Source organism: Epinephelus moara, chromosome 9 (assembly GCF_006386435.1).
Source record: "Epinephelus moara isolate mb chromosome 9, YSFRI_EMoa_1.0, whole genome shotgun sequence".
Taxonomy (NCBI): Eukaryota; Metazoa; Chordata; class Actinopteri; order Perciformes; family Serranidae; genus Epinephelus; species Epinephelus moara.
In genome coordinates this window covers 31,808,555-31,827,944 of record NC_065514.1, presented here as the reverse complement: position 1 = coordinate 31,827,944, position 19,390 = coordinate 31,808,555, and the positions used below count along the sequence as shown (strand labels likewise).

Genomic DNA, 19,390 nt, shown 5'->3' with positions numbered 1-19,390 from the left:
TATACAGTACATTTTTAATGCAGGACTTTTGCTTGTAACTGAGTATCTTTATACACTGGTATTTTTTCTCTACTTTCTTTAGTGTGGGGCTGCAACTAACAATTATTTTCATTGTCAATTATTTTCTTAATTAAACATTTAGTTGTTTAGTATATAAAATGTCAGGAAATGGTAATAAAAAAAAATGTTGATGAAATCCTCAAATGTCTTGTCCACAACACAAAGATATCCAGTTTACTGTAATAGAGGAGTAGAGAAATCAGAAAATATTAACATTTAGGAAGCAAGTATCAGAGAATTCAATTTTTTTTGTCTTAAAAAATGTCTCAAATTATTAATCGATTATGAAATTAGTTGGTGATTTAATAGCTGACAACTAATTGATTTGGTTGAAGCTTAGTGTACACAAGTTCATATACAGATACACAGATAACAATAAACAAGAACAAAATATGTAGACAAAACTAAAATAAGTGTTATTATATACATTTTATGTGTTATATGCATTATTTCATAATCATTTAATAACTCAGATGTCTTGCTACTACTATTGTTGAAATTCATAAATGAAGTGCAGGAAAGTCAGCTCAGTTCCTGATCGTTTTTCTTGTGAATATGAAATTTTACCAAAATAATTTAAAAAAACTGGTACATATACATGCTATTTTCAATCTCATTTCGACTAAAATATAGCATTACATCACATCACACATATTTATTTCAACATTTTATTATTTATTAGAAAGTTGGGTACATTAATCTAAAACATGTTTGTGAATATATAGTGAAATAAAAAAGTGAAATACTGTCTTCTTCTAGTCTCTGGTAATGTAGGACGTGACGTTTCACGCAAAATAAAACTAAATAAAACACATGACGTTTCTTTACTTCCGCCTGGCGTCTCGTTTGCATCGCATGTGATCCGCTGCTGGTGACCAATCCTCCACTGCGATAGTATCTCTGGACACAGTCAACACTTGACTTCACCTCCGACCGTGTTTCATCTCTTGCGTCTACCTCAACACGACACGGTTTTTTAGAAGAAGCCAGCTCTAACTTATACGTATATAATTGTTGGTTTAAAGACGACTTAAGCTACCCTCTTGGGAAAATGTCAGATTTCGACAGCAACCCGTTCGCGGACCCGGAGATCGGCAGCCCATTTCAGGTAACGTTATGCTAGCTAGCTACGTTAGCCACATTAGCATTAGCTTCTGCATTATTTCACATTAATAACAGCGTTACTCGGCTAGGCAAATCGAGACACTGGTTGTTTTGAGCTAAGCAGCTGAGATAAAGCCTCGTGAGTTAAATAATAGTAATAGCAGCTGTTAGGACAACGTTAGTTCACTTGTTGGTAGGCTTTAGGTACAGTCTGTCACTTAATATTGGTACACTTTGTGACTTGACATGTAAAGGTAACAGGCAGTGTTGTGTTAGCTGCTAGCTTGATGTCTTGTGTTAGCCTTCCTTGTGATGCAGCAGGTGTTATTTCTGATTTAGACTGTAGCACGTTGGATGGATAGTGTTTTATTTAAGTCATATTTGCATAATGTGTTTAATTTTTTCACCTGTCTTTACACCCTTCCCACAAAGGAACTTTAAAGGGAACGTTCACCCCTTTTTTTTAGATATACTAAACTGTTGTACATATGTTTTTGTTTAATGCAGACTGAAGTGAAAGTGATTTTTCACAATGGACTGTCTATATCAAACCACATATTATATTAATAATTCAAACTGAGGTGTAGGAATTCAGGGAATAGTTCGTCAGACATTTCAAATATGATATTAAAAGAGTTATTTGAGTGACTCTGCTCTCCAAAACAGGGAAGTAAATGAAAGCAGAACATACATTTTTTCACTGTCATGCCCTTATCATGCTGTTCGCTTGATTTAGGCATTACCCATGGACACCCTTGTGTTAACAGTGTCTTGTCATGGTGAAAGCATGCATTTGATCATGTGCTCTTTAGCCCTTAAAGTGCCTGCCTCCCTCAGCAAGCCTGCAATGGTGTTTCCCTCTCTATGTACCTCATCAGATCAGGTGTACTGAACATGAGCACTAGGGCAGAAACTGATTAGCATTTTCTGTACAGCTGAAAAGATAAGTCATGCGACTATTTTCGTAACTGATTAAATGTTTAAATAATTTTTCAGGTAAAATGCCCAGACTTCCCTGCTTCCAGCTACTCAAATGTTAATATTTGCTGGTTTTCTTAGTCTTCTATGATATTCAAATGACTGTCTTTGAGTTTTGGGCTGTTTTCATTATGGCTTAACAGCAGATAAACCACATGTCGAAAATGGTAATAGAGCTGCAGTGATTGGTCAATTAATTGATTTTTTTTTTTTGATTTTTTTTTTTTTTAAAGATTATTTTTTGGGCTTTTTGCCTTTAATGTACAGGACAGTGTGAAATGGGGAGACAGAGAGAGTGGGGGGACGACATGCAGCAAAGGGTTGCAAGCCGGAGTCGAACTCGCGACCGCTGCAGCGAGGCATCGCCTCTATACATGGGGCACCAGCACTATCCACTAAGCTACCGACGCCCCAGTTGATTGGGGTTTTGAAAGAAAATTATTTTGTAACTATTCGATAATTGACTACTCATTAAAGTAGTTTTTTAAGTAGAAATACCAAACATTTGATGGTTTACAGTCCTGTAATGTGAGAATTCACAGCTTTTCTTGGTCTTACATGATAATAAATTGAATATTTTGGGGTTTGGGGACAGAACATGACATTGACTAAGGGCTTTTTTGCTGTAAGATATTGCAGTTGGCTTTCTTATTTTTTGTCCTGATGTCGTATGGACCAAATGATTAATTGAGAAGTTTTTTAGGTTAACCATGTGATCTGTAACATGTCAAAAATGATGGCAATGCTCTTCAAAAGTTGCCAGAAGCAATTTAAGTGAAGATTGCCTACAGCACTAAACAAAACACAGTATTCATTTTGCAAAGATGTGATACAAAGAAAAGCAAACCAGTCCTCACATTTGTAAGTTATCAGAATGTCTGGCATTTTTAAAATAAAAATCAAACTTTTTTTTAATTGTTAGATAGGCTGATAATTGGCTAAAACATCATGTCACAGATATTATTGTGCATGTGCACATGGCTACATTAAATGTTTCCTCTCATTTTAGAGACTATAACATTTCAAAGGAACTTAAAAAGTCATTCCTCCATCTTGCTCACTCAGTGTGTGGTGGGGAGAGATGCTGACGGCACAGTTTGACTGTACAGACGCATGAAAAGTGAATAATTCATGGAGCCTCATTAACATACTGACATGACTAGTGAACTCCTGCTGCTCTGCCATTTTTCTGTCATTTATTGGCTCACACTTTCTTTTCTGGCCTGAGGAGAAATGGAGCTTTGTTCCCTTCTCTGAGCTATCTTCAATAGTTCATGAAATCATATGGTGCTGTCATAGCGACATGTGGTGCTAGGATCCCCGCTGGCGCCTTTTTAGCTACATTTCATGACATACAGTCATGCATCAGATTGTTCATTCTGTTTTGGCCTATTTCTCTGGATGTAGGCTAATTACAGACATTAAGTTTCCATGTCCGGTAAGAAGGAAGCATAGATGTCACATTGTGTCATCTTAGCGGTTTAATCAAATGTTGTAGAGACCACACAGAGTGTGGACTCCAGCTGGTTTTCATCCTGCTGAGCCAGCAGTGTGTTCCATATTAAAGTTTCACCGTCACACAGTACAGCAGGCAAAGTTTTGAAGTCTCAGATGAAGTGGCCTCAGCTAGCAGGACCTCTGCACCTGTTCTGTTTCCAGCAACATTAGGACCATGACAGATACATGTTTGTGCCTTATTAGTTGACAGGAAATCCATAACCGTGAAATTAGTTTTCACACAGACAGACATGCAACAGGTGATTGATTTTTTTACTTTTGTGACCGTAGATTTCAAAATGAAATCCTGCTGAATATGCATGTGTTTGTTTGGCTGTGCAACAGGGCAACATTAAACTTTAAACACAACATACTCTGAAATATTTATGACCCTGGTCTGGTGACAAGTTGCAGCCTGTGTGTGTGCGGCAACGGAAGAGATGCTCCCAGAAACTTAAGAGTCAGGGAGACAGTGAGAGGACTGCACCCAGACTGGATAAGGATAGCACTGCAGGAATACGCAGATTGGATGTTAATCTTGGGCAGTAATTTGAATGAAAGTAGTGCGTGACTGACAGCAGCTGATGGTAAGCTTATAATAAATAGACACGTGTGTTAACAGCTTAACCGATGCCTGCAGGAACAGGAATTTTACATGCGAATGGAGGCAAAAGATACTTAGCTTTGTACTTTTAAAGTTTGCGGTAGCTGATATTTGATAGTTGAATCCACCCCATAAATAAACATAGTTGCACTCCTGTCATCCTTGAAATATAGTGCAGTGAGGTTTAACAATGGAGAGCTTTTTCTGCATGTGTTAGCGTCATCCTTTATTTCACTTTGCTGGTTTACATAGTAGAACTGTCATTCACAAGCCTTTGCGAACAACGTTGTTTAAATGTGCTTGTCTTGCAAATCAAGAATGTGCCTAAAAGGATCAGAAAGTGCTTTTGCAGTTTTTGTGCCGAGCGCAGCGTATTAAAAAACACAAAGTCTCTCTTTTTATTTCTGTCTCTAGCAGCCAGAAGCATTTGCCCCCTCCACCTCCCCATCTGAAACTCATGGACTTGGTTATTTATAGATGTCTTCCCGTGAAGATTATTGGAATCATCCCGTCTTTGCCAGAATTGAATTATAGGCCTGTTGCATTCTGATGAGACAGGGTTGTTTGGCCTTTATCTGGCAGAATAATGGAGGGTTTTTACACTCACATGAGCCATGTTACTCTCACCGCAGAGCTTTCCACTGCTTGTTCTTGTTGTTTGTTCTGCTGTCCTTGACAAAACACAAGGGTAGACATATCAAGACTGCTAAACTCATTTAAACTATTCATGACACTTGAGTAATTTGCTGCCATTTTTTGCATTTCTTCAACACTTCATGTTTTATCTTATTGAAAGTGTTCTCATGTCTTTTCTCAGGATCCATCAGTGACACAAGTACGACAGGCTGTTCCTCCAGGGTTGGAGGAGTATAATCCCTTCACAGATGCCAAACCAGTGAGTACTTTAAACACTCAGTCCAGTGGCAGTGAGTTCATACTTCAAATAGATTGATTGACTGATTCAGTTCTGAAGAGAACCGTGTTATTTAAGACTCATGTGACTCGTGAAAATATTAGCAACTTTTAATGAAAAAAAGCTGCGAAATTGGAAAAAGACAAGTCCCTGAGCATGGTATATGATTCCCAGTTATCATGAAGTGTGCCTTCAGAAAGCTTTGCAACTGTGTTTTATAATTATACCACACAAATCAATCAACCAAAAATGAGGAACCTTATGTCCTTCTTTTTTTAAGCTCTCATTCTTAAAACTTTTAGGTTTAAGAATTTTTAGACTAATTAGATTGAAAATAAATATTGACTAAATAAACTAAAATAAACTAAATAAAACCAAAACTTAAGTTTTTACAAAAGTTACATTTTCTGTAAATTCAGATTAACTGATCAACTGTGAGATAATCAAGGGGTAACTTTAGTATTTTTCAACCTGGACCCCATTCTCCAATGTTTTTGTGTCTAATTGACCAATGGACGCAACAATTTGTAAAACTGGTCCAGTATTGAGGAGACCACAAAACAGGCTGTGATGTAACTACTCGAGGCATTTTTACACCTTCAGTTTACGTCCACTAAAAGTGCTTGTTGTTGCCACTGATAGGCTCATATTCTTATTCCAAGTGTCTGACATATATTATGGAATGGATCCATAGAGAGATATACCTTTTTGTTTAACCAGAAACAGCCCCGAAATTGCCATCAACAAACTCACCAGACTACGTTTAAATAAAAACTAATTTAAGTGTGTATACAGCCAGCATATTTTCACATGTAACTGGCTTAATTAATGGTTTATTTCAACCAAACCAGAGTTGGTGATTGTTGGAACAGTGGAAAGATGAGCAAAATTGTTTTTTGTAAGTGTAATGTTTTTGTCTTGAGTCTGTGTTTTACAACATTAAAACTATTGTTTATTTAAATGGAGTATGGTGGTTTTGGCGATAGAAATTTTGGAGCTATTTTTAATTAAACCGAAGGATCTTACTCCTCAACAAAAAGGTCTTTCCCTGCAGGAATCCTTTCCCTAATGTTGTCAGACACTTATGATAACAATCTGAGCCCGTCAGTGGCAAAACCAAGCACTTTAAGAGGACCTAAATTGGTAGTGCACAAATGCCCTGACTTGTTACATTGCAGCCTGTTTCACAGCTGCCAGTTGCAGTGCTTCATCTGTCAGTACTGGACCAATTTAAAAAATTGTCATCTTCATTAGTCACATAGGCACAAAACCGCGGGAAATCGGGTCTGGGTTGAAAAATGCAAGTTTCCCTTTAATGGGACAGAAAAATAAATAATATTGTTACTGCTACTGAATTTTTTTTCTTCAATCTTTGCTTCTTCCTGTAAAATATTGCATAGTTTTACCACTTCAAGCATCTAAAAGTGAGACAAATTAATTGATCTGAGAGGTTAACTGGAGAAATCAGTCTTTGTTTGAAGTGCTCACAACTCATAAACTTATTCAACCAGTGAGGAGGGGTTGCAATAGATAGTAATTAATTTATAGGGGCCCCCACCAATTGTTTTGTTACACATTGCTATTAAAACATAAGTCTCCACACATTCATGAAGGGTTTGAGTGGTATTTAGTTACCATAATAGGCTTTTGGAGTTTTCCTCAGTTCCAAGGATTTTGCTTAGGGCTAGTTCTGTTGATATAATTTAATTTTAATGACTTACTAGAGGCAAACACTGCTTATAATGTTGCCAGTTACAGTTGCTCTGTTTTCTGTATTTTCATTGTCCCTGTTTTAGAGAACAGTGTTACAAGAGATGCTCATCGTTTTGAATGAAGTAACTTCCTGATTTTGTCAGATTTCTGATAATGCAGTGTCACAGCATGGTTAGACACATCAGCTGTCATAATAACAGGCTCTGACAATATGTCTTCTCTATAGACGCCTGGGGGTATGGCGCCCAAGACAACGGCACCCACCATCAACACACAACCTGCCATCATGAAACCCACAGAGGAGCCTCCGCCCTACTCGCAGCCTCAGGTAGAGGGATCACTGCCTGCAGCTTGGACCTCACACAGCCAAAAACACTGTCTGATTTTCTTTAGCTTTTTGATCTTTGGTCCACTGGGAAAAGGCAGGTTTAGCAGACAAGTTTTTACATTGTCATCATGCAAAAATTATTGCATCTAAGCATGCAGACTATGACATGCCACCAGCAGAGATACTTTTACCAAAGGCAGAAAATACATTAACATGACAGCTGGTTTCATGCTGAGTTGTGGGCAGGAAAGTAGCTCCGCAGGAGGCAGTTTCTATCTGTGACTGGGCTTTGTAGCTGCCGAGGGACACAGAGTGGGAGAGAGAAATCAGGCAGCCAGAGGACATAACTTGCAATGGTGCATCTCATTTGTCACCAGGCTCCTGGGAACAAGTTGCTGTGATGTCTCGTCCTCCCGCTGGTGCTGCCCCTGTAGACAATTGGATTTATTCCAAAAGTAGAAACAGAGAATTCACGCAGAAAGACACACAGCCCTGTACTTCTGCCATTGTGGTGCTGAACATGTGTTTTGTCTGTATGTGTAGGAGCAGTCCGGAGCTGCTGCTGAGCTGCTGAGGAGACAGGAGGAGCTGGAAAGGAAGGCTGCAGAGCTGGACCGCCGGGAGAGAGAGATGCAGTCACTCAGTGCTTCAGGAGGTCAGACGCCAACATTAGGGCTGCTTGACTATGGCCAAAGTGACATTCATGATTGTTGGGATCAGTACTGAGATCCCGATTATTTATCATGATTATTCATTGATTTTGTACACTTAATATTTTTATTGCACTGTCACAACAGAGCACTGCCTTCACACCCATTTTTTGCTACATTCCTGATAATGTATAAATCATCAAAATAAAACCGCCTCTTAATCACAGCACATCTCCGAGAAACCAAAATATAAATGAATAAAACTGTATAAAACATTTTACCCAAAATAACACCAACAGAGCACTGCTTTCATTTTCACATTGTGCTACATTCTTGTTCATTAACAAATCTTTTTGTCAAACTAAGACGTTGTGTTATAGGTTTTTCTTCACCTGAATTCACTGCATCTTCTACAGATACTGTATATATTCACTGTATATATATTTCTGTACTGTGACGTGCTCCAGCGTTGTTTTGAATGTCTGAGTTGAAGCTACACATGTACAAGGATTAGCGGCAATGGTACAGTAATGTTAGATTCTAGTGACGTTATTCTAGGCTCAAAATGACCTCTTATAAGTGCAGGTCCAGTGCAGCTTTTTCTGCTGTAGATGGCAGAGACTGATGAGAAGATCAATACCACTCTCCTGTCTGTGCACTAAATATGAAACTGGATTCAAGAGGCAATTAGCTCAGGTTAGCATAAAGACTTGGAGCAGGGGAAAGCACCTTGCTTGGCTCTGTATCAGCACCTCTAAAGGTGGTCACTGATTAACACATACCATTTTTGTTGAAAATAAAATAGGGTTTTACAGGAAGTTACCTGCAGTGACTTCTGCAAGTCTTTTCCTCAACATGAGGCTGCCAGGGAACCAGCACAGACTGCTGAAACAGCAGAAATGGCATTAATAGTAATAATGACAGATTCATAAGTCAGAGTTAGAGGTCTACCTTTGAGCTAAGATAATGTACTTGTCTCTAGTATGGTTGCAAATTGTAAGCATTTTCCTTAATCGATCATTGGTAACATCAACGAGTAATTAGTCAATGAATCTTGATTTAAAAAAAAAAAAAAGAAAAACAAATTCTCATACCAAACAATACTCAATCAAAGCTAAGAGCAACATATTGCATATTCTCTGACAGCACTGCATAGCCTATGACACACACAAAGACGCAGAGGCCTAGACATATGAAACACATATTCGCTTTGCCAGCTTCATGTTCCAATTTTTCCACTACGCCCTTCTTCCAGACCCCAAGATGGCTGCCCTGTCATAAAACTGTTATATTGCGCCCTTTGTTTGCTAAGGCTAGAAACACTCTTTCCAAATACGCTGTTCTACTGAATGTAGTAGGAGACCACACATTGTTATATTTCAGAATAACATCTTTATTTGATTGATTACCTTTCACATGTTCGATCAAATTCTTAACAACCAATGAATCAATCATTGATTAATCGTTATCATCCCAAGTCTCCAGGCTTTAACTTCATATTTGGCAGACAAAAGAGTCTGTCTGTCAAACTCCCGGCAAGAAAACACATAAGCAGATTCCCCCGAAATACCGAACTATTCCCATACATTCCCAAAGCTTTTATTCCAGAGCACTGTGTGATGGCTACTGTTTTACAGCTTCTGTTTTAAACCATGTCATTCAGCTCAGTCATGCCAACTCTTTAGTATCTTACTTCCAACCATATGATGAATATGTTGCATCTAGAGGCGTTTTAAAGGTTTTCCTGTGACTACCTTCATTTTGCACAGGCAATGTCCTTACAGACCACACTGTTATGTCAAGGCTATTACTGCTACGTGATCCTTCCAGTGTAAAACACAAACTCACACTTTGTCTTCTTGTCTTGTCCTGTTTCAGGCAGGAAAAACAACTGGCCTCCCCTCCCAGAGAAGTTCCCTGTGGGTCCCTGTTTCTACCACGACATCACAGTGGACATCCCTGTCGAGTTTCAGAAGACGGTTAAGATTATGTACTACCTCTGGATGTGTGAGTAGCTTTTTTAATTCCTTCACTGTACGTTGGTTTTCTTACGTCGACATATCAATGATTAGTAGGCCTGTTGCACTGTAATAAGTGAAATAACCAACAGATTAATGAAGAACGAAGAGTCAAACTGAACGAAGAAGTAATCTAGTCGATTAACAGATAAATAATCAGCAACTATTTTGATTTGAAGTCAAGACTAAGGGGTCTCCAATGATGATTTAGATCTTGGACTTTCAGGGGCAGCCTTAACTGCTTAATTAGGGTAAAATATTATAGTGAATGTAAAGTAACAATATATGGATGCCTGACTCTTGAGCCCCCACACACCTCAAACAATCCTTGGGTCTGCATTGAAAATAATATTGATAATAATATTAATTAACCAAACTACACTTGGGCAATATATCAATATTATATTGGTAAATTGTGATAGTGGACTAGCTATTGTCTCAGATTTTGCATATAATAATATTGTAAGTTTGTCTGATCCTGGTTTTAAAGGCTATAACACAGTAAAGTGATGTCATTTTCTGAACTTATTAGACATTTCTGGTTGTTTTATTATTTGCCTTTACCCATGTAGTCATTGTATCCACATTACTGATAATTGTTTATCACAAATCTCTTTGTGAAATTATTTTTTTGAAAGCATCAAAAGTCAGCCCTACAGCATCGTCACAACATTGAGGTATTTGGTAAAAAATATTATATTTTCTCCATATCACCCAGTCATTAACCAAAGAACACATAACATAGCTTCTGATGTTTTTAATCAATCGAGGTCTTTGGGAAATAGATGCCAAACCCTGCACTCTGTATTACAACTCCAAGGCACGCTTGTTTTTAATGAATGGTAGTTTGTAGAACGGACCATTTTGAGTATTTTTCTTAGGTGTAGATACTAACTGTTCATACGTACTGCTTCTGTCCACACTTTGTAGGCCTTTGCTGCCAAAATAAAAGACTTGAAGTCATAGAAGAAGGGGAATGAAAACATGTAGTCTTTGTCTTTGATTGGATTTAATGCAATAAATGGCCTTGTCCAAGTTAATCTTATAGTGTTTCAGTGTATCTACGGATGTGTAGATCTGCAAATAAAGCAGCTCTAAAGACAATATATACATTTTTTATCAAGCACAAAATGTTTTTTTTTTAAATTGGTACCAAACTGTTTTCTCATGTGATTTCTCTGAATTTATTTTACCCAAGATCCCCTGCCCCGTACCCTGAGTAAGAGCAACTGTTCTTCCTCCACCAACAACCTTTACAGCTCTATCCTTAAAAAAATTGAATTTCCATCTGGGATTCAGGGAACGAATGGCTTCAAGTGGCTTTCAGTAGCCACATGATGAGGGCACGTGGTGCAGTCATGTGGCCCGATGAAGTGACTTGGTCAGATGATTGCTTAAAGGTTCGTGTAGATGCAGACTTCACAGATACTGTCCCTCCCTCCCTCCTTCTCTTTTAGTGTTTTCACAGATTAGTCCAACAAAAGCAAAGAATTTCATACTCTTTGTCGAAAATCTCCAGCAAACTGGATTTTTTTCCAGGCACAAATAGAAGGGATAAAAAAGGCACACATCAGCAGTACCACCCCCACTCACTTCTGGTATGTCAACCAGCAGGCTAATGTCATATTTCACACTGTGGTGTAAAACCCCCTCGGTTTTATACACTCTGTTAGTGTACAGTGCCTCTAAGCATGCAGGCAGGCACTGCTACGACCCCAGGAGCAAATGGTAATAATGAATTATTAAATAAATGTGCATGTATGTGCACAATGCTACATGTTGAAATATTAAGTGTCAGTGCGCAGCAGTGTTAGGACACTGGACACTGAAAAACAGCCATGCTCTGATATACAGTGACACAACGAGGCTGCCACACTGTCCCACTTTCACGAAAAAGCTCCTTCCTGACATTCACTGTACTTTTTTTGTCTGCTTGTACTTCAGTTCACACTGGGACACTGCTGGCTAACATGGTGGGCTGCCTGGCCTGGTTCTGTGTGGATACATCACGTGGGATGGACTTTGGCTTGTCTATCCTCTGGTTCATGCTCTTCACACCGTGTTCCTTCGTCTGCTGGTACAGACAACTTTATGGAGCATTCAGGTAAACAACACGAACATTTTTACCTTGGATGTACAAAATAAAACACTTCACTGCTGTATTATTCATAACTAAGTATTTCCATGTCATGCTTTATGCTTCTCCTCCACTACGTTTCAAAGGTAATATTGTGCTTTCGACTCCACCACATTCACTTCACAGCTTAGTTATTAATTATTTTTAGTTACTAATTAATTTTGAGTTGAAGATTTAGAATTTAGAATTATGTGAATATATGAATTTAAAACGCTGTTTAGGATTAAACCAGTGTTTCTTCACGTTTTGTGGTTTGGGACCTCTTACAAAAAAAGTGTCTAGTTGTCATGTTTCAGATGTCAGAGTTGTTAGCTTTTCCACCAAAGAGGCATTTCCCCTTTCAACTGCTCGGACATTTTCATGGAAAAAATGTGAGGTATCAAAGAAAAAGCACTTTTGATACCTCAAGGGGGCAGTTCACCTCAGAATCAAAAATATTTTTTTACCTGTAGGGCTATTTATCAATCTAGATTGTTTTGGTTTGAGTTGCCGAGTGTTTGAGATATCAGCTGTAGAGATGTCTGCCTTCTCTCCAACAGTATCACTGCGCAGAAGGATGTGTATCTACCGCTAGCTCACCTAGCACCACTGAGATAGCTAACATTACAGCTCTGTCAAGGCGGACGCCATTAATATTTACATGTGAAGCTGTCATGAGCACCAGCCTCTCTCGTCCATGAGTTTATGAACACTTCCTTCTGCACAGTAAACAGTTGGCGGCTGTATTTTGGTAGAAAGGTGAAACAGGTGATGATTTCTGGAAAGAGACATTGTTCTTGAGTTTTTCAGATGTATTTTTTTGGGCGCTTTGAGCACCACAAGCTGAGTGCCATCTAGTTCTATTATACTGGAGAGGAGGCAGACATCTCTATGGCCGATATCTCCAACACTCGGCAACTCACAACAAAACAATCTAAACTGATAAAAAGCACTACAGGTAAGAGGAAAAAAAGTATTATTGATTTGGGGGAGAACTGTCCCTTTAAGTATATTTTGCAGATAAGACTTACTTACTGTTTCTATAGTAGGTATATGAATGCATTGCTTTTACTTGAAACAGTATTTCTACACAGTTGTATCAGAACATTTACTTAAGTAAAGGATCTGAATAAGGATTATTTTGCCTGTTTTTTTTTCACTTTCTGCAGGAGTGACAGCTCGTTCAGGTTTTTTGCTTTCTTCTTTGTGTACATCTGTCAGTTTGGCATCTACGTTATCCAGTGTATCGGCATCACTGGTTGGGGCGCCAGGTGAGAAAACAGGAACACGAAAACAAACATTTTGTTCCACAGCAATGTGTATTTTAATTTTTCAGGAATCGTAAATGCTACTAGCCCTCAAGGAGGAAATCATGGATTATAATGTGTTTTTAAGAGCTGCAAAGATTCAGTCATTCAGTTGTTTGACAGTGAACTAATCAGAAACTCTAGATAACTGATTAAGTCTTTAAAGAAAAAAAGAAAAGAAGCCACAATATTTGATTGCCTCAGCTTCTCATGCACAATATTTTCTGCTTTGACTTATTTTAACATTACAGTGAACTAAAATATCTTCAGGTTTTGGACTGTTAGTTGGACAAAACAAGACATTTGACATATTGAACTGTAAGACATTGTGATTTTGAGCATTTTTTGATGTTTTATGTTCCAAACAATAAATTAAAAAAAGACTGATAGATAAATTGTGAAAATAATTGTTAACTGCAGCCCTGTTGTGACTATGTTAATTTTATTTTATTTTTTTCTCAAAACATCCAGTCAAACTGAACTTAATACTGTAGTTGTGGAGGCACATAGCAAAATCAAAAATGTTTTAGTTTGTCTCAATATTTTCTGACTTCCCTCCTTACTGTTGGGAACATTACTTGAACAGAAGTTAATTGTGCCTTGGTTGGGGACTATTTTCAGCTGTGGATTAATACACATTTCAGTATTTATGAGAGCAGGACAGTGTACTGATTCAAAATAAACCAGTATTTCACAGAATTAGCACCTATTCAGCTAACCTATGACTCTACCCCTCTCATTCCTCTCCTTCGAGGCAGGACAATGGGTATATTGAGTGCCCTTGGGACTATATAATGTATATACTAGGTCTGCTATTGCCAATCAGTTCGTTTTAATAACGTCATTTCTATCATATTTTAATCAGTTCACTTCAGATTCTAATGTTCATTTTTACAAATCTATACAAAACCTGATCTCACATACTCTCAGATGTTTGTTCACTTGAGGTACTTGTGTTATCAATTAGTTAATTTTTGGTGCTAATGTTCATTTTTACAAATCTATACAAAACCTGATCCCATGTTTTTTGTTCACTCCTGCAACTCTGGGGATTTTATTCATTGTCTGTACAGTTGGTACAGTATAGGGTAAACTGAATAGGGGTACATTGTCCATGCTTATGGTAACGTTAATCGACTCCAAACTGCTCAAAAGCACATAGCTAGATTCTGTAAGGAGAGGTGAATCCAGATGTGTCCACCTCTTTACATCTGGTTAACTTTACAGAAGGATAGATATAGCAGAAGAGAAGACCAATTTCATTGAACTAATGTGATAACAGCTGTTTTGTGCGGTGTTGTAGTGTTATGAATGTAGCCTACGTGAATGGCAGTAACGTTACATAGTGGAAATAATGAAGCTGCTTTTGGAGTATATTTGTGGCGGTGATAAGTAGTCATATAATAGATTTGCAGCAGTACTAAATTTACAATGAGTTGTATATTGATATAACAGGGTAAACCAAAACAGGCTAAGTTAGCTAGCTGGCTGACTAGAAAATCAACATGAGGCAGCAAATGCTGATATTATGTCAGGCTGCCCCAAATAAATGAATGTGTGTGAATTACACTGCCCATGTTCATTGTTCATTGTTGACAAAAAAGAAAAATATGTAAAATTACTATTTGACTCAACTTTCTCATTTCTAGCGGGTGGATCTCAGCTTTGACCGGCCTGAATCGCAGCATCCCGGTGGGGATTATAATGATCCTCATCGCTGCTCTCTTTACCTCACTGGCTGTCATGTCCCTCATCATGTTCAAAAAGGTGAACAAACAGCAAAGCCAAAGGAAGTTTACATAGTCTCTCTGTTAAAGGTCTGCTCAGTTGTAATAAATCTCTTTTTGCTATTCATCATCCTCGTTAGGTCCATGCCATGTACCGTACCACCGGTGCCAGCTTTGAGAAGGCTCAGCAGGAGTTTGCCACAGGCGTCATGTCCAACAAGACGGTCCAGACGGCCGCTGCTAATGCCGCCTCCAGGGCTGCACAAGGAAACTTCAAGGAGCAGATCTGATTGGCCCAGAGAGCTTGCTCATCTCTCCGTCCAACCCATACCAGCCCCCCTCTTCCTCCTCTGCTCACACCCAGCTTCCACTTGAGCCAATTGCCCTGTTTGAACACATGGAGAGTCCCCCCGCAGCCTTCTGACAATATCAAAGTGGTTCGTGTGAGGGCACCCATCCAGTCACCCATGATCTGTAATCTCAGTACAACCACTGGAAACAGGATTCAAACAGGGCCACAGCTCTCATCACAGACTCTGGGCCCCCCTCACCTACGCTGCACTCCTACCACTCAACCAGCGTGCTCAACTTTATTTTCTCTGTGTGAGTTTGTGTCTGTGTGTGTGGCCAACTAAATGAATGTTTGTGTGCCTCTTTAAATGTTGGGTCTGTCCTCTGTAGGCAGATTCAAATGTAGCTGAACTAAGTCTGACTTTTTAACGTTTCCTGGGCATTTTCCACTACGTGTTCTCCCTAGCATCGCTGACTTCCTGTGTGTCTATCACTACTTCTCGTTTTTGAATTAATTTATTATTGGTCAAATGGAAGTCATGTAGTACTCACTTACTGTTGGTTAATGCACACGCAGCAGCATTCTCTGATTAGTTTTGCTGTTTTCCATGAGTACATAACTTAACACTGCTGCCCCCTGGTGGAGTGATCATGTATTGTTGAAGATGAATGCTGTGCATTCCCATTCACTGCCTTTGCCTTCTTCTACTTTCTGCTTTCCTCTTGAATTTGGTTTTTAGAAAGTGTGTAGTCTTACTTAAAGTGATACGTCACCCAAAATCCTCTTTGGTAAGTATCAAACACTCCCCCTGTAGACTGTAGGGCTACTGGTGATTTTCAATATCCAATAATCTGCTAAAGACATATATTCAAATTAAATTAATCCTTTTTCAATCAGCAATAGAAAAACCCCTTCCATCAATTGTGGTGATCGCCTGACTTTTCCTCTAGCGCCACCATGAGGTTCATGTTTGTAGTTCTAGTGTAATATCTCCACAGATTCTCAATGGATTGCAGTGACTTAATTCAGATAATCATGTCCCACTTATGATTCATTGTAATCAGTTTGATCCCTTAAATTTTCATCATCATCTCTAAATACCAAATCATTCAATATTTTGGTTTATGACCAAATACCTACAAAACTAATGACATTCCCATCAGCCTTTGCTGCTAAGTGCTTAGCAATAGCATGTTGGCATTGTTGCTGTGAGCATAATATCATGTTGACGTTGTAGAGCTAGTATGGATGTAGTGTCCTAGTCATGTTGCTTGGAAATAGGGCTGGGTATCATTTAAATATTGCTATGAGTACCAATACCAGTACCCTTAAAGTGATACCAGTACAGTACTTCGTTTTTTTCCCCACTATATTCAGTGCCCGTCATATGAAAGGAAGTATTTAGTTGCATAAAAGGGCACCATCCTTCTGCACATTTTGGTGGCATCTGGGCACGCTGAACTGCCAACTCTATCAAATACACGGTGCTTACTTTCACCGTACATACGCAGACTGTACGGGTTATAGTTGTGGCGGTAGAGGGCCAGTTGAAGAACGCTTGCGGTGATCAGCCGCAAGCAGAACAATACAAATAGTCATGTTTTTTCTAGACTTGGGAACAAAAAGGATCAAATACAGGTATTGTTTGGCTGGAGAGGTTGAGAAGTACTTGGCACTGGGTTATTTCAGTGATACCCTGGTGGTATCGATTACCGATACCCAGCACTACTTGGTAAATGAATAATTAATCAATCAACCAATTGACGAATAGATTAATTGTTTAAGATCCAGTACTAAAGCCTGTAGACTTGACAGCACAGTGGCGGTAGAGATACAAGAGACAAAGGAGAAGTAATATTACTCTGCAAAGTGGTATGAGATGTGATTTTTTTTTTTTTTTTAACCAATTGTGAACATTTTACTGTTTGAATCTGTTTTAACTAACTAAATTCAACTACAAAACTACAGCCTTTTAACAGCTACCTGTGTCGCCTACAAGCACTGTTTGATACTCGAAAGATTTTGGGTGAACTGTCACTTTAAAGTTTGCTTTCAAATATTTATCTGCTTGAAATCTTTTGCCTATAATGTTCTACATATCCATAGTGAAATTACTCCAAGTTGCACTTTAAATCTCAGATTCTTTGTCTGCACACTGTAATCTGTGCTAATGGAAGGATATTTCTAATAACGGCCTCTCGCCTTCCTGCTCATTAGTGTCAGTACATAGTTTAACATATGTTCCACGCACCAGCTGAGTTCAGCATAGTTTTCACACAAAGCCTACCTTTTTAGTGTCATCTCAGAAAGAAATGAATTCACAGCACTGTTAACATACGGGAAGAGATCCACTACTCTGTATATACAGCTGCATGTTTATACAGTTTGTTTTTTTGAAGAGGAAAGTCTAACTTGTCTCCAGCTTTTTCCTGTCTTACAGGAGACTTACCTCAGTTTTACTCAGGATGTACTCTTCACTTGCATGACGAGGTTAAAAAAAAATAAATATATATATATTGTATTAAATTAGACTCTAACTGGCTCCTGTTTTTAAAATAGATGTGCTGTAAATCAATATATTGCAATAAAAATGACTTTAAAAAGATGATTTAAAAAATGGGCCAGTAATGATGTAATGCTCTGATAATTGCTTGCATATTCATAATTAGCCAACTGGATTGACGATCACTGAACTCCGGCAATCAAATCAGAAGATTCATTCTTGTTAGGTCTCTTTAATTTCAGTATGTGGTCATTAAAAATTTCAAATGCATTTTACATGCTGAGATGTCCTTGAATGTGTCTTTTTCTTCATACTTTGTGTTACTGCAGCAGGAGCTGCGATGCGGTTTCCACAGTTTGAATGTGTCTGATCTCTTTTGTCTGATGTGTCTCATGTTTAAGCCAGTTAGGCCTTTGTATGTATTTGATGTGTAGGAGTGTAAATAGAGGGGATCAGCCTTTAAGTCTTAAATCTGTGTGCAGGGCAGAGTCTGGCTGTGGGTCTGGGATCCTTCTTGACTTTCGAGAGACTTTCTTCTTTTTTCTCTTCTTTTTTTTTGTTTTCTTTTTAAGCTTCCTGCAACATGCCTTGTTTTGCTTTTTGTCCACTTCTTTTTTTTCCACACTGGCTTAATATGAACCAGTGCATGTGTATTCCTGAGTACATTTATGTACAAAGCATCATGAGATTATTCCTTTAAAAAGAATCAAACTGAGTGGCACTTACAGTATTTTGCTGTTTCTTTTTGATTTGCTAAATGTGAGAAAGGCGTTAGATCGCAATGCAATGTGAACTGTGTGACGTACTGTAGATGGGCTGTGGCTTTAAGCTGTGCTTTATAATCAACATGGTTTGTGGTAGAAACACTGACAATGAAATTAATTCATAAGCATCTCTAACAATAAATCCTAATTAAATTATTGTAAAGACATAGTAAGGGATGTTTGTATATTTTGTACGATTTACAGATGGTCGGTTATTTGCTCTAAATTTGTGTAATGCTAAGATGCACTCTGGTTTGACCTTCAGTCGCATGTTGAGTAGTTTTGAGTTTTGTATATTTATTGTATTAACACTGAATAAAATTCTTCTTCTGTATGTGTGTTTCATAGTTTCTCTTTTTTGTATACATTTATATTGGTGCAGCATGTAGTATAAACATCCAGACAAGACCAAATAACACACTTCACACTCTGTGTATTACAGGGCAGATGCAGTGTTTAGGTGGGCTTGCACCAGCAGCTGAAAACCAGATGAGGTCAGTAGTTATCATAGAACATGAGATGAACCTAACCTCACTGCAAATATGTTGCACGTCTATGCTACTCAGCTCAGGTGAACAGTGAGTTCTCACATTTAGAATGAATAATTCCAAAAGTTGCAAACGTTGTAAATAACTCATGTAGTTGTCAAGACTGCTTTCAAATAGTGATAGTGGGACTGAGATAATACAAACGAACACATTCATAACTGTGGGCATAATACTAACCACTAAATGTCCAGGGTGTCATATAAGGATTTGTTAGCCATCACAAATGTATGTTTTAATGCCAGTGTTGTGTTTACAGGTTGTTGTACTG

The 19,390-nt window shown here is 38.3% G+C and overlaps 1 protein-coding gene across 2 annotated transcripts; it reads left to right on the top strand.

Moving 5' to 3' along the window:
- The first annotated feature begins 919 nt into the window (after positions 1-919).
- Positions 920-18,908, top strand: LOC126395152 (secretory carrier-associated membrane protein 1-like). 2 transcript variants are annotated; one of them, XM_050052372.1, is made up of 9 exons: positions 920-1,168; positions 5,061-5,138; positions 7,096-7,197; positions 7,741-7,852; positions 9,726-9,854; positions 11,810-11,969; positions 13,151-13,252; positions 14,938-15,055; positions 15,156-18,908. In XM_050052372.1, the coding sequence occupies exons 1-9, from the start codon at positions 1,112-1,114 to the stop codon at positions 15,303-15,305; spliced, it is 1,008 nt and encodes a 335-aa protein (XP_049908329.1). In that variant the 5' UTR covers positions 920-1,111; the 3' UTR covers positions 15,306-18,908. The 2 variants fall into 2 exon arrangements, with proteins under 2 accessions (XP_049908329.1, XP_049908330.1); XM_050052373.1 differs by lacking the exon at positions 920-1,168 and adding an exon at positions 4,209-4,226 and having other exon boundaries at positions 5,040-5,138.
- The last annotated feature ends 482 nt before the right edge of the window (positions 18,909-19,390 follow it).

Excerpts from the sequence above, each read along its gene's own strand:
- LOC126395152 (XM_050052372.1), top strand. The coding sequence starts at position 1,112 with ATGTCAGATTTCGACAGCAACCCGTTCGCGGACCCGGAGATCGGCAGC. Across the intron at positions 1,169-5,060 it reads AGATCGGCAGCCCATTTCAG|GATCCATCAGTGACACAAGT; the intron begins GTAACGTTATGC and ends GTCTTTTCTCAG. Across the intron at positions 9,855-11,809 it reads TATGTACTACCTCTGGATGT|TTCACACTGGGACACTGCTG; the intron begins GTGAGTAGCTTT and ends CTTGTACTTCAG.